The sequence below is a fragment of the Calidris pugnax genome, unplaced genomic scaffold (genome assembly GCF_001431845.1).
Source record: "Calidris pugnax isolate Ruff unplaced genomic scaffold, ASM143184v1 scaffold32, whole genome shotgun sequence".
Classification (NCBI taxonomy): domain Eukaryota; kingdom Metazoa; phylum Chordata; class Aves; order Charadriiformes; family Scolopacidae; genus Calidris; species Calidris pugnax.
The window spans coordinates 2750760-2778154 of NW_015090783.1; the positions used below are offsets into that span (position 1 = coordinate 2750760).

Sequence of the window (27395 nt, forward strand, 5' to 3'; positions counted from 1 at the left end):
CCCCGGCCCGGGCCCCGCCCCCCGGCGGAGGAAAGGGGGGGGGGGGTGTCCGGGCAGCCCCAGTCCCCCCGGGAGCCACCGAGCGAGTCCTCGAAAGCGTCAGCACTAACGCACGGCGGCCTTTCGCCGGGGAGTACGTGAGCACCGTCTGACAGCCGCGCCAAGGGGGACCGGCGTGACGGCATGTCCTGCAGGCCACGTCCCTCCACCATGACTTCATCCCCCCCTCTGACTCATCCCCAGGGCGGGCAGGCGGCTCCTCCGGCTGCCCATCGCCGCTGCCGGCCGACCCGCCGCTGGTGGCCCTCCCTGGTGGGACACTCGCCCATCTCCCTTATTTCACTGAATTTCACTGAATTTTTAGAGTTGGAAGGGACCATAGAGATCATCTAGTCCAACCCCCCTGCTAAAGCAGGACCACCTAGAGCTTGTCAGAGCATGTTACTCAGGAGCATCCAGGCGGGGCTTGAAAATCTCCAAAGAAGGGGACTCCACAACCTCCCTGGGCAGCCTGTTCCAGGGCTCTGTCACCCTCACTGTGAAGAAGTTTTTTCTCGTATTTGAGTGGAACCTCTTATGTTCCAACTTGTGCCTGTTGCCCCTCATCCTCTCACTGGGAACCACTGAAGAGTCTGGCTCCCTCCTCCTTCAACCCACCCTTGAGATACTTGTAAGCATTAATAAGGTCTCCCCTCAGCCTTCTCTTCTCCTCAGCCTTCTCTTCTCCTGGCCCCACAACTTCTCCCTCCCCCCAGGAATGTCCCGGCATCGATGTGCTGCAGCCCCTCCACCGCCACGTGGGCAACCCTACTCCAAAAATCAAAGCGAATTTATTCTGGAATAAGAACCCCGCACTCCACACGGAATAATTATGTTGAAATAGAGTCACTCGCATTCCAGCACGGTTTCAGCTCAACCTTGCGCTACCGCAGCCCGGCTGAACAGCTTGCCCAAAAAAAAGCGAAGCACATGGCGCTAATTGCCTAGCTTCAATTTTGGTGCCCCTCGCTACAGAATTAGGGGTGTTCGCAGAGAAATGCTCTTTGAAATACCCTGAAGAGCGATTGTGACAGCCCCCCCAGGCAACCTATCCATGCGAGGGCCTTTCATTACAAGCTCATGCAAATTTATGCTTATTACTGTACATTAAATATTGGATCAGATCATTTTACCATCACTCAAACTTTTTTTTTTTTTTTCTTTTCTCAATGAGAAATTACACGCTTGGAAGTTATTCCTCTTCCCATTGATTCCCCCCTTTCAGGGTTAAATGGCATTTTTCATACCCAAGCGCAGATTATTTTAGAAAGGATCTTCATCTCGGGAGCCTGAATATTATGCATAATGATCCATCAGATGTGTGTGCCTTTCATTCAGTGGCGCCGGGGCAGGCAGCGTGCCGGGAGCATGCGTCCTGCCTCGGAGCGGGCGGCTGCTCCGTCTTCTCACAAACTGGAAGCAGAATCATGTGAAGTCCCCCCCGCTCTTGGCAGGAGATTTTTAGCAATAAGTAGCAGCTTTATGAGAAATCTCCTTTGCCAGGGGACCATCAGCCAGGGAGCAGTGGGATTCTTATTTTTTAATGGACTTTTAATAAGTAGGCCACAATGATAATCTTGACACCAGAGTAGCTTTATTTCTACGTGTAATTATCTCCACTTCGCTCTCAAGCTCCCCGCAGCCTCCAAGAGCAAATAAGACCACCAACCCCTCCGTGAGAAAAGGAGCAAGAAAACAGCATAGGGCCACTTGAAATGCTATTTGTATCAGACCTCATCCGCTCTTCTCATCTGGTATAAAAGTCAACCTCTCCTCCTCTCCTCTAAATCAATTAAATCACACTTTTGGCATTTAACTCCTTGAACCCTTACCAGCAGCAAAATCCGTTCTCAAAGCCCAGGAACACGGCACTGTGTCTCCTGATGCTGCAGGAAGAACATTTCCAGCCCTGCCTCTTCCCTGCACGCTGCCCATGCCCATGTTATCCCACCATTTCTCCCATCCTTCATACCATCACCATCTCTGGGGGCTGAGACCCAGCGCAGAGACCCAGCACCACCACTCCCCAGACACAGCCCGACTCGTCGCAAGAACACATGGGCAACAGGATGAGGGGAGACCTGCACGGGGTTAAAAATAATCCAGGACCCCCTGGGAACAAGGAATGAGCATGGGCAACCAAGGTGCTGGCTGAGCCTGCAGGATGGATTACCCTCAAATGAGCACACTTTTGCAGGTGCAGCCAGAATATAAGCAGCTTCTGAAAAGACTCACTAAGCAAAAGTCCTACCAGGAGCATCCCTCCATCCCAGCCCTCCAGATTTGCCAGTATCTGACCTCTCCCGTGCTGGTTGGAGTAGCTGTGAGCTGACCCAGCCTGGCCTGGGAAAGCAGGTCCCATTAGCACCACACTCAGAGCTCTGTGAAGGTGTGCAGGGGAGATGCTTCACCACTCCTCCACCAGCTTCTGGCAGGACTTTTAACGACAAGTTCCTTGAATTGAACGACAATTACCTTGAAATCCCACCCTAAAACAACTCTCTCCCCCCAGCACAGCCTCCCTCGGTGGCATGGACCCAGCCGTGCTGCCCCACCAGCCTCCACTATCTCTGCTCTGCAGCATCATGCCCTTTCCAAGCCTGCTCACAGGCTGTCCCAGCGCTGCTCTGCACCCAGCCTCGCAGGGAACGGGTGCAATCGACGTATGGAAACAGCGGGGGTATTGCAGCACAAAATGTGCATCTCAAGAGACCCCAAGATCTCTGGGGGAGAGCTGCTCCAGGCTGGATTGTCTGCAGCAACTCTTGCTCTGCACCTCTCTCCTGCTGCTGTTTGTGCAGCCAGCCCTCGGTTCTTAACGCTCGTCTGAACATCCCACCTTCCACCTGAGCATCAAAGAGTCACAGGAAATAGTCACTGCTCCACTTTCCCCCCAGACTCAGGGATCTGACTCTTCCTTCAAAAACAATAACGTTCTGGTTGAGCTCTGCTCCAGCGGAGGTGCAATCCGCTCCCCTCAGAGCCCAGCAGCCTCTGCCTCTCAGTGTTTTACAATTATTGCTCTCCCCTGCTTGGAAAAACAATCCTGCCTTTTATTCCAGTCGATACAGCAAGTCCCTGGTTCCAAAGGCTGGCACTGAACGAGGCTCCAAACAGCAGCACGTGGTCACGACTGCCCAGGCTGGACCAGACTCATCAACGAGGGCAAGAGCCGTGGGAAGTTCTGCAGCCAAGGATGCTTTGGATACTTTTAAAAACCAAAATACAACTAGTATCTGCCGGGTGCAGGTGGCTGCTGGGGTGGGTAGGGAGGTAGATGCGGAGCAGAGCGTTAAGATTGTCTCTCTCCCTCCACACTTGTTACTTGCTCAACTTCACATTGAAACTGGAATGAGCTGTGCTGAATGTCTCCACCACTAACAAGAAACAAATGTGGCCTCATGTTCTAGTTGCTGTGATCTAGCAAAACAGACCATGGTAAACACTATAAAAATGTACTGGAGGGAACCACCCTGTGTTTGCTGGGAGAGGGACTGGATAATCTAATAGGGATTTATCCATCTCTAATGTCTCTGAAAAAAAGAAGGGAAAACTGGGCCTCATCCATGACATTCGTCATGTGCTAGCTATTCTGGTGTCTTAATGCTGCAGAAATCAAATTGGAGCGAGGCTACCTATCTGCCTCCCAATCAGGATCTAGACCCAAGAGCTGCTTTTTATGGCCATGCAGCGTGAGGAGCTGCTGATGTCAGTGGTGGCACGGGCCAGGCTAGATTTTCCATCTCTATCCCCACGTTATCTGGAGAGATATTCCCTTTGCGGTCATCTCACTCTCCTCATGACGTGGATAATCATTCATCTCACAGACCTGGGGATACACCAGCAGGACCTTCCTCTGGCTGAGAGCATCCCTGGGGACAAGGTATCTGCCCAAAAGGTTAGCACTTATCTGGGTATTGTGTTAGCGGCAGAACACCAGCATGGTTACATCCAGATTTGTATCTTGGCCATGGGAAAGGCAAGGCTTGATTCAGTCACCTACCTCCAGGCACCTCATGGTGCCCTAGGTACCTGCCTGGGCCTTAACCAAGGGGTTAAGGGTCTCCTCTAGCTTCAGTACCAAATCTGCCAGCCCCCCAGGGATCTCAGACACCCTCTGGCTCTTCAGACAGATTTATATGCCTCTGCCAGGCGCTCACCAGAAGTCACTTCCACCCAAGTCATTCTCCTCCCATATCTCTACCTGTAAGACAAGCCCTGGGCAGGCTCTGCAAGGCAGGCCCCACCCCCCCCCAGCTCCCAGGACCCCCATCAGCACACCAGTTTCATCTCTGGAGGGGGGAGAGAAACGGGCCCTGCTCAGTTTTCGCACAGAGCCACAGGCTGCAGAGGCAACCCGGCACTACTCCTGACACACGGCCAGGTTTTCTGCATTCACACCATCTCCCTTTTCAAGCATCTTGGGTTTGTTGTTTACTTTTTTAAAGCTACTGCGACCTTGGCACGGGGATGGACAAACATCAACTGCCAGAAAACAGCATGTTCTGAAAAGCTACACAGAGAAAAACCACAGCCCCATTGCAGCCTGCGAGCAAGATCTCCATCTGGGGAGGGGAGAAAAGAAGCATTTGGGGTGCTCAGAGAAAGTGCTGCTGAGAAGCCGCCAGCGCCAAGTGCTGCAGCTCCTTGCAAAGCCCAAGAGATGACGTTTCGACATGTTCCTCCAGCTCTTACCTGGCTCTTCCCACGCCGCCGGTAATTCCTTCTCACAAGGTTCTTGTAATTCTCATTCTTCTTGGTCAGGTAGTAATACAGGACGCAGTCTGCCACCGTCTGCAACGACACGGGCAAGTCAGGGAACAGAAGGTCCCGGCCCCTCGCTCTGTCGGGGTGCAGGCTTCCAGGAGCAGCCTTCAGGCCCTGCCACGGCCATGTCTCCAGCCACTTCTGAAGATCTGCAGCCCAAACAGGCTTCCCCACACCTCCCTCCCAAAGCCCTTCGGTGGAGCTGGAAGCAGGGGCAACGCATGTTTCCTTAATAAAAAAGGCTCAGCTCTTCCAAGGGACAGAGAGGGGCCATCCCACAGGCCAGGGGTGCCGGGCAGAGAGCACCCCGTGTCAGAAGCCAAGCAGGGGGAAGGGCTGACCCCAGATGACTGTGACAACGGAAGGCAGAAGAGGGAGAGCCGCCTGTCACCCTCTGTTGTGGTTGTGGGAGGCACAACCTGCCACGCGACTGTCAGCCAGTGTTATTTCCAGCCATTAAGCTCGCTGGCTCCAGTGCACTCGACTTTCTCGCAGACAGATGGAGAGCCCGGTGCTCAGGAGCCACCATCCCAACTCCAGCTCCAGCAGTTGGCTCCACAAGCTCTGTCCCAGATCGGACATGACAGGAAAACAAGGAGCCACGGCTGCGACATATTCTGCTCCTGAACAGCATCGAGCGTGCCAGGCTGGGAAAAGTCCTCTGCTGAACTGGGTGGGCACCTGAACACTGGTCTTGGGCTACACCTTCATATAGAGGATCTGCTGCAGGAACAGCAATAACCCCCCCCCACCCATCACACGCCTGGGAGCCGGGGGCTGCTGCGTGCTCCGGGGGTGCACGGGGGCTGCGCTCTCCTCATCCCCGTGCGGGGAGGGGAACCATTTGCAAAAACAGATTGCAACTTTTAAAGTGTTAATTGGATCTCTTTCTAATCTAGCCCTGATTATACACACACACGCGAACACAAAAACTTACAGTCATCTGTTCCAAGGGCTAAGATCACTATTTTTTTTTTTTTTATAATGCAATTTAAAAATCTATTAATTCATTACATTGAGCCATACTTTGCATCTCTCTCCAACAGGATAATGGATGTGTTCTGTATCATAATTACAGCCTGATATACAAACGAGTACAAATAAAATTAGAAGACATTTTACAGCTTGGAACACAGACTGGATTGTGAGCATCATCCAAGTCCCCACCGCTTTCGGCTTTAACAAGTGGGAAAGGCTGAAAAGAGCCTGGTGTCTTACAGCAATAACAGCAGCACATGGTTGCTGCTGGCCTTTGCTTGCGACAGGAAGGTCAGACAGGAAAGTCAAGGTTTTTATAAATTATTTCCCCAGCCTGAGTCATGTAGAATCAGAGAATAACTTAGGCTGGAAGGGACATCTGCAGGCCACCCCCTGAGAGCAGAGGGGTTCCCCCACAGCGAGTGGACACTGCACAGATGAAACACTGCATGAGATGGGCAGAGGATGCAACTAACTACAAGGACCAGAGAAGCATCTGCTCTCCAGTGTTTTTTGCTCAAGAGAACACCAGGTCCATCGCTCTCATTCCAGACCAGGCCTGTACAGGATCTGCCCATACGGTCTGTCCCACAGAAGGCACCTGGCTCCCTCAGAACAGGACCAGAGACTCGCTCTTCCTTCAGATCTCCTTTTCAAACCTTTCTTCCATCAGCCCAATTAACAGCAAAAAGGAAAAGTCCAAGAAGCACAACACAGAGGCCTGGGAAAGGTCAGGCCCTCCTGTGAGCAAACTAAGCACCGGGAGGAGGTGTGTGTGCAGACACGACACCAGCCTCAGCTGGGACTCAGCCCACCCTCAAGATCCCTCCTGGAGCAAAGAAGGGACCCCTCTGCTTTGTGCTGGGACCCTGCACCCCCTGAGCGACAGCCCGGCTGGTAAAAATGCCTCCAGGAGATGCTGGAAAGCAGCTCCCCGAGGCAGATCACGGGGTGGGCTGCGACGCCTACGCGCCAGGCTGGATGCGTTCACACATCTCGCGGCGCTGAGCTCCCTGTCTCTCCGCAGCTGACTCAGTCCCTTGTCTCTGCAGGCAGTCAGGAGGCGTCTGGACCGTGCCCGGGGCTCTGAGCCACCACCGCCCACAGATGCCCAGCACCCACCAAAGCGGAGCCGCGTGATGGAGAAGAGCGAGCGCCAGGCAGGTTAAAGCCAGGCAGGGAGGCTTACCTTCCTGTCCAGAAAGGATGCGATCAGGCCGAAGTTCTTTGGGTGCTGCATGAACCTGTGGGAGCAAGAGGGAAGGGGTTAGTGTCGGCTCTGACCCTCCTCGTCGCGGGGCTGCCGTGCCCTGCGCGCCCGGAGCAGCAAGGCCAGCTCCCCGAGGGACTGGGGGTTTGAGAAAATATTTGTCTGCTGCTCAGCTTCCCAGAAAGACAGGAACTTTAAATTTAGCACAGCAAAGCTGGGCTGTTTGGAAGTTTCAATGCGCAGATGTTCATCACGGGGTGGGAGCGGGCAGGGGGCTGGCAGTGCCCATCACCCCGCTCGATCCCACGGCCACCCAAGCCCATAGCGATGGCAGGATGGGCACAGAGGGCAGAGGCCTCAGGATCTGGCAAGGAAAGGGCAAGGAATCACCGTCAGTGGCCGAGCACAAGCACCCTGCAGCACGGCTGGGGGTGTCCCCACTGCTGAGGAGGACCCCAAGCCCGGCTGGGCTGGCAGGAGCAGCTGCAAAGGAGGGGAAGGGAAACCCAAACCCCAGGAGGAAGCACAGAGCTGCCACGTCGCGGAGTTGCTCAAGAGATCCCCGGTGGCACAGCCGCTCCAAGGAACACCATCTCCTGCCCAGCAAGTGGAGGAGCTGTCAGCAGGCTCGCCCACGGCTCCGGCAGCCCGGGAGGGTGCATGGCCCACAGGGGAGAAGCTGTCCCTGGGTGCTGAGATGTCTCCTCCATCAAATCCCTTTGCCTGGCTGGTGGGGAAGCACCAAAGGCCAACGAGCCCTTGGCATGAGGTGATCCCTTGGCATGAGGTGATCCCGCTGGCAAGAGGACAGTTAACCAGTGCATCACCAAAGTGTGGGGAGCATGGCTCTTGTGCCAGGGCTGGAGCACCGCTGGATGTGGGAGGTGGGAGTATGGACAGCAATGGGAGTGTGACGCTTGGGCGCTTAACGGGGGACCCAAGCCTCTATCAGCTTTTCTGCCATCAAATATTTTGAAGGGCAAAACTTTCCCTCCCCCCAGGTATAACCAAGGGAAATCACCCAAGACACGTGGACTAGATGATCTTGAAGGTCCCTTCCAACCTAGATGATTCTATGATTCTAAATAAATAAGAAAAAAGAAACCAGAAATGCTGGGGCGGGGTGAGGGGAAAGGGGAAAAGAAAAGCAGCTGGGCTACTCTGACAAACTGGGATCAGAGCACAACTCCAGCGCTGGCTCAACACCAACCAAGGGCTGACCAAGGGACTGGGTTTTCAAGGCCACATTATCTACGATGCTAACACAGCACTGGGGGCAACCCAGATGACAATCCACTGCTTTTCACAGACCACAATGAGGGACAGACGCTGTGTTTTCACAGTGCCCAGCACGACAGGACCTTGATGCCTGAGCAGTGTGAAGGGGTACTGCAGCCATCTCTGCTCCTTCATCAGCAAACCACGTCCCCCTTGGGAGCAGCCCAGCCACGGGGGTCTCAATAAAGAGACCTGAAATCCTACCCAGAAGCAAATAAAATCACTCTTCCTCGTGGTTATGTCTTAACAGCTAGAATGAGTTCAGACCCAGAGCTTGTTGGTCTCGCAGTGCCTGGCTGTTTTCTCTGAGAGCCCCTGCCATCGGGGCTGAACAAAAGGTTGCACCAGGTTTTCACGGTCCCAGGAAGAGGTTGGCTTTTGATCACAATCACAGATGACGCAACTTCGGTTCACCTCAAATACCCAGGCCAGAAGTTGCAGCACACCAGGCAGCTCGGCTACCTGCACCCCGGGACTGGGGTGAGAGCCAGGGCAGGAATCCCTTGGCCCTCCTTACAGCTCCTAAGGACCAATCTCTTACAATGAGCTTTGAGAGAGCCCCAAAATCCTGCTGTATTTACGCCTCGAGCTCCACATCACCCACAGCGATGACACAGAAACCACCATGCACAGCAGGATGCATGAGCTGGGTGTGGATTCTTCCAGCCCCATTAGCCAGGCACGGCTCCGCCATTAAAGACCAAGTAATTAGCCTTTGCGTCATTTGCGGGCAAGCCTTGCTGTTTGGAGTGTCACATTTTAAGGCTAATTAGCAATGAGGATTCTCCTCCACTGAAGGCTTGGAGCCGGTTCGCTTGTTTTGTTCTTTTTTGGTCCGTTTTGGCAATAAGTTATTTCAGCTGCAAACTGAAGTTATCATGAGGAGGAGGGATCCCGGACATAGAGCAGCTTCCAGCATGGCTGGCTGTAGGCCTGATGGTCATCCATGGAGCTGTCTCACCATCGTCAGGAAGCCAGCCTAAGGCAGTGCTGCCACAGGGACGAGTTGGCTCTGGCACAGCCCTGTACCCCCTTGTGTCCAGAGCAGTGAGCCCTGCCAGAGCTCATCCTGCTGGAAGTTGAGCTCCATCTCTGTTTTCACAGACACCCAAGGCACACTGGAGGCACTGAGGATGCTCCAGTCCTCCATGCAAACACAACTGGGTCTCTGCTGGGCTATGAGATGCAGGGGAGTCCAGATCTGAGACCGAGCTGGAACCCACAGCTTGGTGGTGGTACCCAGGGAAGGGATCAGCAATCCCCCAGGCAATCTCAGTTGATAAAGCAAAGCTGTTCTCGAGCACTGCTTGTAAACAGGAGGCACCGCAGCCAGAGCCTGCACGTGTCTTACGTGGGAATGCCTCCATGGAAACAGCAGCCGGTGCAAATCCTGCAGGGAGCAGGACAGAGCGCTGAGGGATGAACACCAGCTGGAAGCAGCAGCCTGAGGGGGTCTACATGGGGGGGCTGGATGTCCACAGCCCCATAATCGCCCTGGACACGCAGTGCCCAAAGGACAGTACCTAAATCCAAAAACGTAACAGTGCATGGAGCACTGGGTTTCACTGGTGTTAAGCTTAAAGCGGCTGATACAACAAGGGATGCAGAAGCAGAAAAACTTCTAGTTCTCACCCTGCTGTGAGCAGCAGCTTCTCACACCTCTGCAGGCACGAACATGCCAACCACACAGAAAGGCCTGAGGTTTCTCTGCAGGTGCCTCACCCTGTGCCCAGGTCCAAGGCAACACAGCGACTGCGCCTGTACCCCGGGGTCCGGGGGCAAGACAAGCCCTTGGGAAATTTCATGCTTTAGCATCCTGGGGTCCCGGCCAAAGCATTGCATGGGTCTTGTCTACACTTCCCAAGGCCACACAAAGAGAGGTGTGAGGGCTCCACTCACTTTTCCCGGAAGGTCTCCTTCTCCTGTTCGCTCCACATGTTCATCACTTGTCGGTCCTTGTAGACCTTCATGGGGTCATCCATGAGGCCGTTCATGTTGATGAATTTAATGCGCTGCTGGTCAGCATCATAGAGCATGGGCGGGATGACAGCGAGCTGGCGCATCTGCTTCTCCAGGTTCTTTGGGGAAAGCAGAGAGAACAGCTGGTCAGCACCACAGCCCCGCGGGGACCACGGGGGACAGATGTTCAAGAGGAAAGGACAGGCGGAGGAACAGGGGAATTCAAAAGCAAGCACTAGACAGCTTTATTGCTAGAGTAATTGTAAATTAAACGCTGAAAGAGGCTATCGCTGTCAGCCAGGAAACAATTAATCTCTCATTTTGAAATAAAAGGCTTTAAGATACTGCGTGGAAATGTCTGACTTAAGCAAAATAGCTCCTGACCACGGTGAGAGACGAGTCAAAGCAGCAGCAGCACAGGGAGTGCAACCCCCTTCCCAGCCATCAAATCCATGGCCATGTGGACGTGCAGCCCCCCACCCCAAACTGGGAGGGAAGCGGGTCAGCTCTGCACAGCTTTCTGAAAGGGTGGGCAGAGGGAGATGTTGGGTTTCCCTTCCACAGGAAAGCTAATATTGTTCCAGGATGTTTCAAATGTCACCATAACAGGGCCATCGTTCCTTTCTTTCCTCGTACTGCAACACCCCGTGACATAATCTGATGCCTTTACTCCATCCTATTCAAGCACAACATTCATCTAGAGTCTGGCCTGCACTGGGACAGGACAGACTGGGCACACTGGTTTCCTTAGGTATTTGCAACAGAGTGGCCAATGTGATGTCTCATTTGTGTCGTCCCCTGCCCAAATTCTGGGACTGTGCTCTGGTGAAGGTCCAGCCTCTGGGGATGAAGGGATGCTCTGGCCACCCTCTTTAATTGGCTAGCAGCACCATCATTCCAAGCCCTCGCTGTCACCTGGGATGGCACTGGTCAGACATAAATTCCAACCCTTGACCCTGGAAGGCCAGGTCTCAAGTGCTGTTATTTTAATTTACAGCTAGATACTGGTTCTTAGGAGAACAGTAATGTCCAATCCTTCCAGCAAGCTGCTGACCCAGGCCTGCCCAGCACTGCTTTTCAAACGTCACCATAACAGGGCCATCGTTCCTTTCTTTCCTCGTACTGCAACACCCCGTGACATAATCTGATGCCTTTACTCCATCCTATTCAAGCACAACGTTCATCCAGAGTCTGGGCTGCACTGGGACAGGACAGACTGGGCACACTGGTTTCCTTAGGTATTTGCAACAGAGTGGCCAATGTGATGTCTCATTCGTGTCGTCCCCTGCCCAAATACTGGGACTGTGCCCCGGCGAAGGTCCAGCCTCTGGGGATGAAGGGATGCTCTGGCCACCCTCTTTAATTGGCTAGCAGCACCATCATTCCAAGCCCTCGCTGTCACCTGGGATGGCACTGGTCAGACATAAATTCCAACCCTTGACCCTGGAAGGCCAGGTCTCAAGTGCTGTTATTTTAATTTACAGCTAGATACTGGTTCTTAGGAGAACAGTAATGTCCAATCCTCCCAGCAAGCTGCTGACCCAGGCCTGCCCAGCACTGCTTTGCTTCCCTGCCGCGGCTGATCAGACCCAGCCTCCTCTTCCTAAAACACAGCTCTCTGAACGGACATGGACCTTTCAACTCATTTCATCACGTTCTTCACCCTCACTAGGACACCTCCTGTTCAGCAGCTGGTTGCTTCAGATGCCCTGTGTCGTCCCCTGCCCAAATTCTGGGACTGTGCTCTGGTGAAGGTCCAGCCTCTGGGGATGAAGGGATGCTCTGGCCACCCTCTTTAATTGGCTAGCAGCACCATCATTCCAAGCCCTCGCTGTCACCTGGGATGGCACTGGTCAGACATAAATTCCAACCCTTGACCCTGGAAGGCCAGGTCTCAAGTGCTGTTATTTTAATTTACAGCTAGATACTGGTTCTTAGGAGAACAGTAATGTCCAATCCTCCCAGCAAGCTGCTGACCCAGGCCTGCCCAGCACTGCTTTGCTTCCCTGCCGCGGCTGATCAGACCCAGCCTCCTCTTCCTAAAACACAGCTCTCTGAACGGACATGGACCTTTCAACTCATTTCATCACGTTCTTCACCCTCACTAGGACACCTCCTGTTCAGCAGCTGGTTGCTTCAGATGCCCTGGAGGGTTCACCTCATTGCGAGAGGTCAGGGACAGCGTGCAGCCGCAGCATCGACCCCGGTGACCGCAGACGGCCCTAGCTGAAAGGAGAGAGCTCCCGTGCAAAGCCCCAGTGGGCAGAGAGGCAGCTGGCAGGGGTCTCTCCCTTCACCCAGCAGGGTCTCGGGGTGCAGATACCCTGCTGGGCTATGAGATGCAGGGGAGTCCAGATCTGAGACCGAGCTGGAACCCACAGCTTGGTGGTGGTACCCAGGGAAGGGATCAGCAATCCCCCAGGCAATCTCAGTTGATAAAGCAAAGCTGTTCTCGAGCACTGCTTGTAAACAGGAGGCACCGCAGCCAGAGCCTGCACGTGTCTTACGTGGGAATGCCTCCATGGAAACAGCAGCCGGTGCAAATCCTGCAGGGAGCAGGACAGAGCGCTGAGGGATGAACACCAGCTGGAAGCAGCAGCCTGAGGGGGTCTACATGGGGGGGCTGGATGTCCACAGCCCCATAATCGCCCTGGACACGCAGTGCCCAAAGGACAGTACCTAAATCCAAAAACGTAACAGTGCATGGAGCACTGGGTTTCACTGGTGTTAAGCTTAAAGTGGCTGATACAACAAGGGATGCAGAAGCAGAAAAACTTCTAGTTCTCACCCTGCTGTGAGCAGCAGCTTCTCACACCTCTGCAGGCACGAACATGCCAACCACACAGAAAGGCCTGAGGTTTCTCTGCAGGTGCCTCACCCTGTGCCCAGGTCCAAGGCAACACAGCGACTGCGCCTGTACCCCGGGGTCCGGGGGCAAGACAAGCCCTTGGGAAATTTCATGCTTTAGCATCCTGGGGTCCCGGCCAAAGCATTGCATGGGTCTTGTCTACACTTCCCAAGGCCACACAAAGAGAGGTGTGAGGGCTCCACTCACTTTTCCCGGAAGGTCTCCTTCTCCTGTTCGCTCCACATGTTCATCACTTGCCGGTCCTTGTAGACCTTCATGGGGTCATCCATGAGGCCGTTCATGTTGATGAATTTAATGCGCTGCTGGTCAGCATCATAGAGCATGGGCGGGATGACAGCGAGCTGGCGCATCTGCTTCTCCAGGTTCTTTGGGGAAAGCAGAGAGAACAGCTGGTCAGCACCACAGCCCCGCGGGGACCACGGGGGACAGATGTTCAAGAGGAAAGGACAGGCGGAGGAACAGGGGAATTCAAAAGCAAGCACTAGACAGCTTTATTGCTAGAGTAATTGTAAATTAAACGCTGAAAGAGGCTATCGCTGTCAGCCAGGAAACAATTAATCTCTCATTTTGAAATAAAAGGCTTTAAGATACTGTGTGGAAATGTCTGACTTAAGCAAAATAGCTCCTGACCACGGTGAGAGACGAGTCAAAGCAGCAGCGGCACAGGGAGTGCAACCCCCTTCCCAGCCACCAAATCCATGGTCGTGTGGACGTGCAGCCCCCCACCCCAAACTGGGAGGGAAGCGGGTCAGCTCTGCACAGCTTTCTGAAAGGGTGGGCAGAGGGAGATGTTGGGTTTCCCTTCCACAGGAAAGCTAATATTGTTCCAGGATGTTTCAAACGTCACCATAACAGGGCCATCGTTCCTTTCTTTCCTCGTACTGCAACACCCCGTGACATAATCTGATGCCTTTACTCCATCCTATTCAAGCACAACGTTCATCCAGAGTCTGGGCTGCACTGGGACAGGACAGACTGGGCACACTGGTTTCCTTAGGTATTTGCAACAGAGTGGCCAATGTGATGTCTCATTCGTGTCGTCCCCTGCCCAAATACTGGGACTGTGCCCCGGCGAAGGTCCAGCCTCTGGGGATGAAGGGATGCTCTGGCCACCCTCTTTAATTGGCTAGCAGCACCATCATTCCAAGCCCTCGCTGTCACCTGGGATGGCACTGGTCAGACATAAATTCCAACCCTTGACCCTGGAAGGCCAGGTCTCAAGTGCTGTTATTTTAATTTACAGCTAGATACTGGTTCTTAGGAGAACAGTAATGTCCAATCCTTCCAGCAAGCTGCTGACCCAGGCCTGCCCAGCACTGCTTTGCTTCCCTGCCGCGGCTGATCAGACCCAGCCTCCTCTTCCTAAAACACAGCTCTCTGAACGGACATGGACCTTTCAACTCATTTCATCACGTTCTTCACCCTCACTAGGACACCTCCTGTTCAGCAGCTGGTTGCTTCAGATGCCCTGGAGGGTTCACCTCATTGCGAGAGGTCAGGGACAGCGTGCAGCCGCAGCATCGACCCCGGTGACCGCAGACGGCCCTAGCTTCGACCCCGGTGACCGCAGACAGCCCCAGCTGAAAGGAGAGAGCTCCCGTGCAAAGCCCCGGTGGGCAGAGAGGCAGCTGGCAGGGGTCTCTCCCTTCACCCAGCAGGGTCTCGGGGTGCAGATACACCCCCAGCGGGCAGCCAGACCCCTCTCCTCCCCAGCAATGCATCGGGGCAGAGAGCTGGCCCCTGCCGCCAGCGATGCACCCCAGCTCTCGCCTCCAAGCTGCTTCCAACCCTGTGGAAGGGCTGGAAGCTCTTAAGGTCTCCTCCGAGACAAGCAAAGGGGTGGCTGGGTGCTCAGCAGAAGGCCATGGGGGTGGAATTGAGCAGCACAGCGTGCCGGAGGTCGGAGGCAATCATCTAATGCTCCCCTCGGCCATGACCTCTGCAGAGTTGTGAAATTTCCCTCTGCTGCTTCTGAGTTCCATGTCCTCCAGGTTGTCACCTTCACTGGCTAACAGCGAACTGCCTGGGACGCGGGGCAGGGAGGGAAGGGTGCTGCACAGGCAGCAAACATCTCAGCTATTACTGGGCAAGGGCTGCTCTCCCCTCCCAAACGCGATCCATTCACTGCAGCTCCCCTCTGTGCCAAGAGAGTGGAACCCTTGTGAAACCAGATCCAAACGAAGCCAAGGTCACGGGGATGTTTCAAGATGAATGGAGCACTCCCAGAAGATGTGGGCCAACTGGCTCACGTACAAACCATTCATTCCATAGGATTCCCCTGTGTCAAGCCGCACAGCCCATTCAAAATAAAATGAAACAGAAAAACCCCTCCACCCGGCAGCCAGGGCGCCGGCTCCCTTCTCCTCCCTTCCCACCTCTGCTTCCAATCTAAACCAACAGCCAGGAGGTGTTTGTGGGGTGCTACCTGGGATGAGCAGCAGGCTGGGGTTTCAGGTCCCTAAGAGGCAGTTGAATGCCGCTAAACCCTATCCAGTGGCCACCAGCTCCTGGGGTGCTTTGCTCCATGTTTTGCTCCTGCAGAACCATTGCATGGCTCTCTTGGATCTGTCAGGCGGCTGGAAAATTGCTGTTGGGTATTAAATGAACACCTCATTTTGGATCCTGCCCAGAAAGTCTATTAGGCATCAGGGTGACCGCCCCAACCTCAGCGTGGCCTGAAGCTACCAGGATGTGGCATCAAATGACACTGCGGGACCTGGCGTGGGACCTGGTGGTAACTCTCCTGGCTTCCTCAGAGCAGAGTGGAGTGAGAGGTGAAGAGGAGGAGAAAGGACAACCTGGTCTCACCTCTTGTTCCGAGAGCCCGTCGATGATTTCCGACACCTCGTGCTCGCTGCGTGCGGCCGACATGGAGAGCCCACCACTGCCCCTCTGTCCTACCCTGCTGGGAAAGCGCAGTGCAACACTCAGACACTGATGCTCCATCTCATAAGCAGGAAAACATGGTCATGACAACTTCCTGGCCCTGTTGTCGCCCTCCACAATGACCACATCCCAACACGTCACCCAGGCCACCCCATGCCACGTGGGCTCTGACAGTGCTCACTCCTGCCCAGAGAGCACCGTCCCTTGTGTTCCCCAGGCTTAGGGCTCATAGATCAAAAGCCTCCAACCACCTCCCTTACCTGTGCCGACCTCCTGGACTGCTACAACAGAAGGACATTTCATACCCAACCATACCCTCCTCCATATTTTCTCCTGTCCATCACACCCCACCAATGGTATAAAGGCATCAGCGTTAACACTGAGCCGCCAGCTTTGTAGCATCTGCTGACGCAAAAGCCGCATCTCCTTTGTAAATGTCGCAGGAACTTTTAAATCAAAACCAGTCATTGACATTCTTCCCCCCCCAGTATCACCCAATGTAACAGCCACACATCCCAAGCAATTAAAACTTTTCTCTTTAAGCACATAAAAGCTTAAAACATTTCTCAGCACCATTTCTCCCCTTCTCTGTAAGATATAATAAAGATTAGGAAGTCTGGACCCATCCAGCTGTTTGTGGGGGACAAGGATGGGACACTGGCACAAGGGTTTGGTGCACACAGCAGGTGTCCCTGGGCAAGATCCTGAGGCTGAAATGGGAAGGATGGAAAGTTTTCAGCAAAAAGGGTGGAGGTCATGAAATTGTGTCTCGTTCTGGCAAGAAACAGCGTGACCTCAATTGCACTTCCAATGAGGAGGGGAAAACGGACAGTGGATGGGAGAGACGGGGGACATCCCTTTCAGTGAGACACTTTGCTCCTTCATGTCATTTGTGGTCATTCCTATAACCTCTGCAGATGTTTCTTCTCCCTGCCCATGCTTCGATCAAAGCATGTGCATGTATTAAATCATCGACATGACCAAATCCATCTGCAAATCTTGTAAATCTACATTTGGGCCCACCAGTAAGGCAGTAATTAGCTCCGTCCCGGCCAGAACAAGGGAGCTGCCCTTGATCCAATGCAGCCAGCTGGGAGAGCTGCAGCAGAGGCGAGATGGGCAACCACATTCCTGACATTGTTCCTTCTCCCTTGGCTCTGTGCTGAGCCAACCTGGGGAAAAAAGCAGCAAAGCTGCTCGTTTGCTGCCGTCTGCCTTTGACTAGAAGGGGAGAAAAGGGACCGATAGCCATCCCAGCCCGCTCCTCCCGCCAACCAACCCCACACCCATCCCCAAAGAAAAGAGAAAGGCTGTCCGATACCAGCTCAGCCCCTTCCTACCGCTTCTCCTCTAACCTCTGCATGCGCTCTTGCAGTTCCCGCTGCTTTCGGATCTCTGGGAATTGCTTCTCATAGTATTCCCGCACTTTGCTCTCCTTGGCGCGGCGCCGGGGGTTATTTTCGATGCGCTCCACTTTTTTTTCCCAGGCCTCCATCAGCTGGTCGTAGCGCTGGCAAAACTTCTGTTCCTGAAAGGGCAGAGGGAGAGAGGGAGCTCAGGGGACGTGCCTGGGAAGGGCAGTTCCTCCAGGACTTTCCCTCGATGGCTGCTCAGGCTGAGCGTGAGTCAAGTTGCTTAAATAAATATGGTTTATGAGGACATGGACACGTTCCAAGGTCTGAGACCAACCCAAGGGTAAATTCTCAAGAGAGGCCATCAGGTACCCTCAGGCTTTTCCCTTCCAGACCCAATATAAAATGGGAAAACCAGAATTCTCGCCCAGCGTGGCTTTGTCCACCCACCACACCTTCTGCCTGAAGCAGAGCTCTGGGTGCTCGATTTGGCAACCAAAGCCCCAGTGCTGGGGAAGGAGTCCCTGCTCTCACATGGCTGGCCACGCATGGGGAGAGGCCAAGTCACCTTCCTGAAAGCTACCAAGCAAGAAGGGACTGAAACACGGCTTTGGGAGAGGATGCAGGAGAGCAGCAGAGCAGGTCCCCCACCGTGCAGAGCTGTAATCTTGGAGCCATCAGCTCTCCGTGCTGGGGAGAGCCAGGAGCCAGGCACCCCTTCCCACCCTGGCACACCGGGTCATTCCTGGTGACACCAACAGGACTGGGGCCTCGGGCAGCTCCGCACACGGGCCTGGCCCCCCCAAAACCAAGAGCTGGGCACCTGGCCCCTATCTGAGGCCCTAAGGTGTGGTGGAGGACTAATGTTAAACATTTTGTGAGCTGCTGCTCCTCCTTTCTGGCCCAGAAGTGGGACAAATGCATCCCCACTGATGGCAAACCCAGGCTCTGCCGAAACACAGCGCCATGAGGGGTTTTCACGCCATGTCCTCCCAGGAGACATCCTCACAGCACACCTCCCAGTTGCCCACCACACAGATCCAGCACCACGCTCCTCCTCGGTATTGATAGGACCAGCCCAGTAACCACAGCATTAAAATACTATTTGCAATATAAATTAGCCTCTCCCCACCGAATCGCTCCTCCCTCCTCTGGCCACCCTCTTGCTGGAGGAGGACGCCCACACGCAGGAGAGGTCCACGCCGAGAAGATGCCTGGCCACCGTCCCCGACAGCTGCAGCAGAGACAGGAGTGATGGCGCCCAGCCTCACGTGAGAGCAGCTGCGTGAGCAGAGGGGGTTTGAAGGTTTCATTTTGAGTGAAACAAATGCCTTCTAGGCCCCAAATCAGGAAGCGAAAGCAGATGTCGCTCTGCAGAATAATCGATGGCAAACCCCAGGTCACCTCCTGTCCCCCACGCTGCTTTCCAGAACGGGTGGCTTGGCATCAGCACACTCAGCACCACAGCAGAGACAGGGGGAATCTGGATTTCAAAGGACTAAATTCATCTCCTGCCATCACCACCCTGTGACCGGAGGGAAGTCCAAGGCTGTAGAGTTTCCCAGATGTGCTCTGCTTCTGTCTTGCTCACTCTCAGCCACCAAAAAAAAGAAATGGGGAGAGGTAGAAAACATCCCCAAACCGATCAAAACTCCCAGTTCTAGGTCAGGAGGCAACTGGGTTACCCCGAACCAAGCGGGTCAGCTGTACCACGAACCCCGAGCACCAGCAGCTCCACGGACCAGCACTGCTGCCAGATATCTGCAGAACCTGTGGCCAGTGTCATGCTGATCCTGGCATGTGGGTTTGGTCCAGCTGCCATGGACCTGCCATTAACCCAAGCACAGCAACACGTCCTGTGACCCTGTGGCCTTCTGGAGGCACCTCAATGATAGCACGAGGTGGACAAAGCATCTCAAACCCCACGGCTGATGCAGACTGACACCCTCCCCCACAAATAAACTCACTCTCACTTGCACGCCCGGAGCCAGAGGCTTTCCTGCCCCGCTCGGATGCACAAGAGATGCTTGGGTTTCATTGGAGCTAAAGGAAATGGCCGTAAGATGAAATCGAGTATTGAGAACCAAAATAAACCCACCCTGAAAACCACCGAGGGGAATCTCGCGCCGTGGGCAGGGAGCTACGGGTAACGCCAATAAACTGCGGCAGCTCGGAGAGATCACAGCTGCTGCCTTTTTACCCCTCCTGGAGCGATGCTATCAGCCCCCTGCAAACGAGAGCTCCCACCCTGCCAGCAAATCTGCTCCAGCCTCCTGCTTTCAGAGCCTCGCCGTTTGGGAAGAGGCTAAAAATACCCTGCAAAGTTTATCAAGGCTCAGAGGCGGGAGGCAGCTGGTGCCCCGTGCTGTGTGCCAGCCTGCGGCACGGCCAGGGGACAGCCCAGCACGAGGGCTGGGTCTACTGAAAAGCTTCAAGGCTTTGAAAGGTTTGTCATTCCCTGTGGGAACAAGCCGGTGCTGGGTTCTGCGTTGCCACCGCCCCGGCACAGCTGCCAGGCTGGTTCGCAGCCAGCGGGGCAGCTCTTTTTCTTCCTTTTCCTCCACTCTTTGGGACAACTTGATGAGTTCTTTATCCAGAATTCCTCTTTTAAGGAACTGGTATTGGCAGATGGAAAAAGCAACATCAACATCACGCCCTTGATTCCCCCAGCAGTACCCAAGCTCCCTGCTCACACAACTCAGCCCTCCACAGCACAGCTCCATTATGGACCAGCCCAGCACTTCTGACTTGCATCTGCATTCCTACAGCCCCTTCCCACCACGGAGCAAAGCCATCCTTACTGCCACACCAAGCTTCAAACCCCACCACAGCAGGGCTGGTCTGCAGCATCCCTGTGCACCACTTTTTGGTCCAGCTGGGATATATGCTCCCTGCAATCTTTGGCCATCCTTCAAAAGCCTGGCACCTGGTGGCACTGTGCATTCCCCAGATCTTCACAGCTTAATCACCAGGAGAAGCTCCCGGTCAGGCATTTCAGCAGCAGAAGAGTCTATTCCTTCTTCGAGCATCCTCTGAGCAGCCTTAAGCAAGCGTGTCCATTCCTGAGCAACCCTCTGTGCTGGCTTTTAGCGCCGGTGCTTCCTCCGCTCCTCTCCCCGGCTGGGCTCACCAGCCTGGCCGCCCCTCAATCACACCAGTAACTGATGGCGAGCCAAATCGGACCTGACATGCGTAGCTAAAAATGGATGAATAGTAACGCCGCCGTAGCAGCTGAAGGCAGTTTGTAGGCTGTGCCAAAGCCCAAGCCCTCCCGCAGCCCACGCTCGCGCAGCTCTTCGGAAGGGAGGGGAAGAGCGAAGGTGACAGGAGGAACCGGTCCAATTCCTATGCGAGCCCCACGGTTTTGTTTCCCTGGCTGATGGAGATAAACCTCTTACAGCCAGAACAGCTCCCTTTACCCCTTCTCTCTCTGCAGCATCATCCCTCTGATGGCAATTCAATATCTTCTGCTGCGCCAACCTCGGTGGAGGCAGGAGAAAGCCCTGCAGAACCTCCGGTGGGGATCTCAGGGCTGGACCCTGCAGGGACCAAGCTCTGACCCTGCTCCAGCCAGCCCGGGGCAGCGACAATACCCCAGCAAGTAAAAGAGCCAGAAAGAAACGTTGGCACATAGATGGGCTTTGCTAAAAATAGGGTCTGCTACAAAATAGGCAGAAAAATAGCTAAGCGTACCCATTTTGCAAACAGAATCAGCAAATGTATTCACTTTGCAAATTCAGCAACCGTATGTTGCCTATTTTGTAGAATAGGCAAAATGCTTCCCTAAACTGAAAAATCCCCTTTCAAGGACACTGAAAAAACCGGCTGGCAGAAATTCACCTATTTTGCATGACAGGCGACTTCAGTGTGAGCCGTATTTCAGGAACTGTGCTCTTGCAGCCTAATTAAACCTTTTTCCCTAGCTCCTCGATAGACACAAAAGAGCGACTCGCTCTAGGTCTAGCACAATAACCAGCCCTTTCCACCAGAAAGCAGCTCCTGGGCAGTTCCCTTTCTGGTTCCAGTGAAACCACACGATGCTTTGCAATCCTTGTTTTCAGAAAGGGAATATTGATCCGCTTCCCACACCTGCAGAAGGTGCCCTGAGCAGCAGCACCGACTGCCACGCTGGGTCAGCCTGAAGGTGTAAGCCCTGTAGAAACCTGGAAGGAGTTTTATCATGGAAAAGACTAAAAACGCAGGCATTTGGACACAAAGGGGAGACACAACCCTCCCTTTGGAATGCAAGATCTGTGGCTTTTCGAAGATTGCTACAAAACAGGGGGGAAAAATGAAGCATGGGAAAGAAAAGGAACATCCTTTGTCCATCAAAAAATTGCTACAAAACAGGGGGGAAAAAATGAAACACGGGAAAGAAAAGGAACATCCTTTGTCCATCATAAATAAGAAAACACTTTGACCATTAGCTCAGAAACGTCTGTATTGAAAGCTGGTTTTAAAGGTAGAGCCTTCAAACCACTTCCCAGGCTTGTTATTTTGAATTTTTCCAATAACTTTCCAGACAAAGCACTTCTGTCCAAAAACAGCACCAAAGATGCTCAGAAAACCCGCACCATTGGCAACTTCAGATGGTAACCTGATGGTTGGCACCTGAGCCTGCCCAGAACAGAGACACCGAGTCAGGAACCGGTATTTACATCTTCCACGTAAAACACAAAGCCCCGTGTTGTGACCTGAATCGCCCTTCATGGGAAGATACCACAAAACCCACCTTGCCAGCGGGGGCCATTGGTTGCCTCTGGCATTTTCCCTTCTGTGCTGGTTTTGCCTCCCAGCTCCCACTGGTGAGAACTGCAGGCAACCGTCACCATCAAAACCATATAAATTCTGTAAATCCCATTTGAACTTTCTCCTCTATTTAGTAAGGACTTGCAAGAAATGCCTCTGAAGTCTTGTAATAAACCCCACCTTCCCCCTTAGCTAACCAAGAACCATCTCTTCAAAGGCCACTGGAACAATCTTGCAGGCAAAGCTGCCTAGAAATGAACTGGCACAGAGCTTGATTTTTGTTTTAAACCACAAATTCCTCGAACATCGCTCTGTGGTCAGCTGGAAGGAGTCAGATCAGACTTCAGACCATTTATCGGAAGCAGAGTCAGCTTGTTTCACACCTCTCTTAGGGTTCAATTACTCACAGAATAGACATTTACGTGGTGAATAGGCTCTCTGGGATCAATGAAGGGCTCCGCTGTGATTAAGCCAACCCCCCGTGTTCGCTCTGCAGGGGGTACTTGCGGAGGGAGGTGCTGCCTGCAGCAGGATCCCGGACCTCTCCTTTACATCCGAGCTATTTTAAGCATAAGAGATGCCACAGCAATGGAACAGGCACCGTACCGAGCACCAGCACCTCTCTGCTGGAAAACGGCCCTTTCTTTCTCACATAATAAATGACGCTGCTTTATACATATAAAAGAAGGTATAAGGGAATCACTTACCCACTGTTTGCGAGCATGATTTCTCCTCTTAAAGTACAAAATTAACTTTTTCCGCATTGCCTGGTTTCTGTAAAGAAAAAAACAAAACAAAACAAAAGATGAGATCCAATTAACAAGGTGGTTAAAATCCAAAGCCTAGGTTTCCTCACTCCCAAAGGAGTCAGCAGCGTAGTTTCCCCCTTAACTTGGAATTGCATCGACTTCAGAGCAGTAAATGTATTTACCCAGGGACCCTGCACCAGCTTTAGAGAAAGACCAACAAACCCTCCAACATGAGGAACATCGCCCAGGTCTGTTGGTAAAAACCAGGACTAAGGTTGAGAACTAAAATTATGAACTCCCAATTCTGAAAACTTTTGCTGTGCACTGAACACGGGCAGATGCTCAGCTCTGCATCTACCAACGGGCCAGGCTGTGTCTTGATTATTTTTACCTTTTGATCTGCAAAAACCCAACGGGGTCTTAAGAGCTGGGGGCTCAGGCCAAACTTTGCATGGTGGGAGGTGAGCAAAGGCCACCTGGAGCCACCACAAGCCACCCTGGTCCCTTGGGCCAGCATCAAGGGAGCTGTCAGCCCACACACACCCACACACTCCCCGGGGGTTATTCACCCCGGGCTCTGAGGCTCTGATAAGGAGGCAGGATTGCGGCACATATCTCCTAACCTCTGGCTTCCTTGGAGCCGTGCCTAACAAAGCTGCAAACGAACCAGCCAGGAAAGTTCAACCGCTTGCAGAATTGGGACCTCAAGAGAGAAACGAGCCACTGCAACCACAACCAACCCAGCGTCTGCCCAGCCACTCCCCTGGTTTCTTCTTCTTTCCACTTTCTGAAGACAGCATGAAGTAATTGCTCAAAGAGAGGCAGCGCCAAAGCAGTAAGGAGCTGGAAAAGGCGGCACAATCTCCCAGAGTCTGCACGAACCCGAGAGCTGAGCTCCTGTTGCTCCTGTTACTAATATTCACAGCAAGAAAATCTCTAGGTAAAAGGTAGAGACCAGGGGCAAAGGAGTTTCCTTAAGTCTTTTATCCCGATTAAAGGCAGAGCTGCGGTGTGTAATTACTGATCAGGAGCTTAACAGTCTCATGTAGGCACGTTCTGCAGGATTTAGCAGAATGGAAAGACACCCTTGCTGCTTCCTCACTCCCCTCCCTGCCTGGCTATTGGGAGGGGAGAAAACACCCTCCGACCCCCGTAAATCCCTAATCTTAATTGGCAGCCAAAGACCCTGTTTGGGAAGGGGCACAGGGTCCAGTTCACTTTGAGGGGGGACTGGGGCCAGTCCTGGCTTCGTTTGGGGATGGAAAGCATCCCAGAAAGTATCCAAATTTTTTAACTCTCAAACTCCCTTCTCACTACATCACTGAAACCATGCATGGACAGACACAGGGAACGACAGTGATCCTGCAGCAAGCACTGCCCTGGGACCCCAGGTCCCTCCACCCCATCACCGAGGCTGCTCCAGCAGCATCCCAGGGACCCAGAGCAGCACCATCACACTGGCACCCAATAATTAGCTGGTTTATTCAGGACAGCAATTCCCTGGGTGTGGGGTGTTCAGCCACCACCATCTCAAGTGCAGCTACTAGAGGCAAGGCAGCAGGATTTGGGACAGGGATGATTTCTTCTCCAGCATCTCACCGCCACACTCAGTTTTGTGGCCTCTTTTTAGTTTATCAAGGAGGAAACACATCAGGCTTGATTCTCAGTCCCAATAGCACCATTCAGATTTCCTAAGTGCCGTTTTCCCCCCTCTTAATTAGTTACCAGAGGTATGGGATACACGCAGAGTCCCTCAGCACTGCCTGGGATGCGCTACATCTTCATTCCCTTTGACTTTGCCTTGAACGCCTCAGTGCAAAAATAGACCTTGATTTCCAAGGCAGCGCTGGCAAGTGACACCCGTAACTCCTCCTCCCAAGGGAAAACACCAGCTCCCGGCTGGGAACAGACTCCAGTGTCCCCAGCTCGAGCCACACAGCCCCCAGTCCCCACCAGCATCAGCAGAAGGCAGAGCCAGGCCACGGGGCCGAAGGCTCCTGCAGAGCAGACATTTAGACCCACAAAGGTTTCCTGGGCGAGGGCTGGAATATCAAGCCATGTTCTTTGCCTCTGTTTCAGAAATCAAAGGTGCATTGATCGACGTTCTCTGACTCTGTTTCAGAAATCAAAGGTGCATTGATCATCGAGGGGGAAAAACCTAATAAAGCCATGCACAGGGCAATTTCTGCCTTTGCTCTTTTTTGACTGCATGTTTATGAAGGACCCGCTGCTCTGGGCTGCACTACAAAGACCAGAGGCCCCCTCATTAGATGTATTAATTAACATTACTGCCAAAGGCTTGTCCCTGCTGGATCACACAACGTCACTGCCTCTTGTTTCTGTCTGTGTGGTGCGTCCACTGAGGAGCCTCTGAGAGGGCTGCAGGCAACTGGCTGCACCAAACCTCACTGCTCCCCTCTCTGCATTCGCTTGTCTTTGGAAATTAGGGAAACTGAGGCAGGCAGCTGCAGTGACATCTGCCCGTTTGCAGAGGGAGGGCAGCGTGAGCAAGGAGGACAGGGCTGTGCTGTGCCATATGCTCCAGCACCTCCATCTCCGGACCCACCAGTGAGGTTGGTCCAGCAGCTCCAGCACCTTTGCCAGCCCTGCACACCAGGCACTCCTCTGCCCACCCCCAGGCTCTCTGTCCCACTGAGACCCAGCTCCTTGTGGGCTCCTGCATCCCTCATGTCACTTCCATCACTGGCTCCGACACACGTGGTGCTGCAGTGGGCAGCAACCCTCCTGCAGAGACCCCGTTGGAGAGATGCCCTTCCACTGCTCCAGCTCAGCACCAACAAGCTCCAACGGGAGATTGTGCCCAACATCCTCCTGTTTGTTTGTTAATTCCAATTCTGATGGAAGCTCTAACACTGGGAAAGCACTGGGGTGATGCTAATGACCATCAGGTGTGGGATGGCCCCCAGCAAGGGGTCACAGACTGTCCCTTGGGGCCAGCACAGCTAAATCAACCCCTGCCCTCCCCACACATCCAGGATCAACGCTGGGCTTTGACACGCTGCTGCTGGATCCGCTGCACGAGTTATCAGGATAGAGGAGAGAGCACATGAAGAAAATTAGCAGCTCTTACGCAGCTGATGGGTTGCCTTGAGTTTTGCATCATGGCTGACCTTGAAAGCGCTAACACAGGCACCGACTAAATGGCTCCGCAGCTGCAGAAATCAGGAATGCCTTGAAAGCCAGGGTATGTTTACCACCACCAAGGCTGAAGTAATCAAAGAGTGAAAGGATTAAAAACAACAACAAAACCCCCTCATGCCCTAAATGTTTTCGCCACTTTATCTTTTTTTTTTTTTTTTTGCATAAGGTCAACCTTTCAAAGGTTAATACAATCCCCTGTAAATATAAATAGGTTTCACAGTTTATCTTGCCGCACGTACCGCCGTTACTTAGAAACCATTTGCAGGGAGGTTAATTCGGGCCACCCGTCTCCCAAGCACACGCTGTGCTCCCCGGGCAAATCAGAGCCGGGCAGGACGGCTGCGGCGCAGGCGGGGAAGGCAGGGGCTGTCTGCTGGGAGTCTTGCACAGAAATAGCCAACGTGGAGCAGCACACGGGAAAGGTCGCTCCTGCAACACACCAGCCCTCCCTCATCATCCTCCCCGGCAGCAAGAAGCCTCCCAAGCTCCCTGCTGCGGTTTGCCGGGGCAGGAGGAAAGCATCGGGGCTGGAGAGCCGAAGGGCAGAGTCTCCATGGGGTGAAGAAATCACCAGTTTGCTGGCAGAAGGAGTGGAGGCTCCTTACACAAAGCAACAGTGACTCTTGTGGACAGCTTGAAGTATTGCTGTGCTGGCACATCACACCATGGCAAGTCGAGTTGGGAGAGCTCCTCTGCTCTATCCTCGGTGGTGCCTCACAGTTCCCTGCCAGGGATGGACCCAGTGAGACACGGAGCCCGCCCAGCTTCTGAGGACCTGGTGTTTGTGGGCTGCCAGATGGCACATCCCCATCCCTGTGGTCAACAATTCATCTAATCACCGCTGGAGCCCATCCGTGTTTCTCCCTTCCCTGCAGGCCGTGGGCTCCACAGCTCCCTGGTGTGCCCACAGGGAAAGCCCTTCTTTCTGGTGGGCTCCCAGATTCACGTAGTGTCCCCCAGAACTGGCTGTAACCACTACACGTTTCCCACTCACCTACTCCAGAGCAGCATGTTTTATACATTTCTAACACTTCCCTCCGAAGGCAGTTCTTCTCCAAGGTGAGGACACCATGTCCTGCTACCTTCTTGGTGCCAAAAGCTATCCCAGGCCTTAAGTCACCAGAGGAGCTTTCCTGCACCTTCAAACAGCATTATTTTTTTTTTGTAGTCTGAGCCTCTGCCACAGAGGCTCTCAGGAGCAGCGAGTCCAGTGCTTTTGGGGCCAGCTATCAACTGGATGAGTGCAGTAAGAGCCCTGGTACCAGGCACCAGCCTGAAATAGGGCACAAACCAAGTGAGGAACCTGGGGCAGCCCCACCAGTGCCCAGCACTTCCCCACAAGCACCAACGGGCAGCAGGAGGATCACACAAGGTAAACCAAACACAAAACTTGATGT

General features: G+C 53.6%; 1 protein-coding gene across 8 annotated transcripts in view; it reads right to left on the bottom strand.

The window, feature by feature from the left end:
* The window catches only part of NCOR2 (nuclear receptor corepressor 2), a 202309-nt gene that overhangs the window by 94761 nt on the left and 80153 nt on the right, over positions 1 to 27395 (bottom strand). For 4 of the 8 annotated variants that reach the window (XM_014963243.1, XM_014963235.1, XM_014963189.1 and 1 more), the window contains exons 8-13: positions 22795 to 22861; positions 17327 to 17514; positions 15909 to 16005; positions 13287 to 13465; positions 6974 to 7028; positions 4735 to 4833 (exon numbers count right to left, since the gene is read on the bottom strand). In XM_014963243.1, coding sequence (XP_014818729.1) covers positions 4735 to 4833; positions 6974 to 7028; positions 13287 to 13465; positions 15909 to 16005; positions 17327 to 17514; positions 22795 to 22861 — 685 coding nt within the window. The remainder of the gene's footprint in view (positions 1 to 4734; positions 4834 to 6973; positions 7029 to 13286; positions 13466 to 15908; positions 16006 to 17326; positions 17515 to 22794; positions 22862 to 27395) is intronic. The other 4 variants (XM_014963250.1, XM_014963209.1, XM_014963218.1 and 1 more) reach the window with 3 other exon arrangements.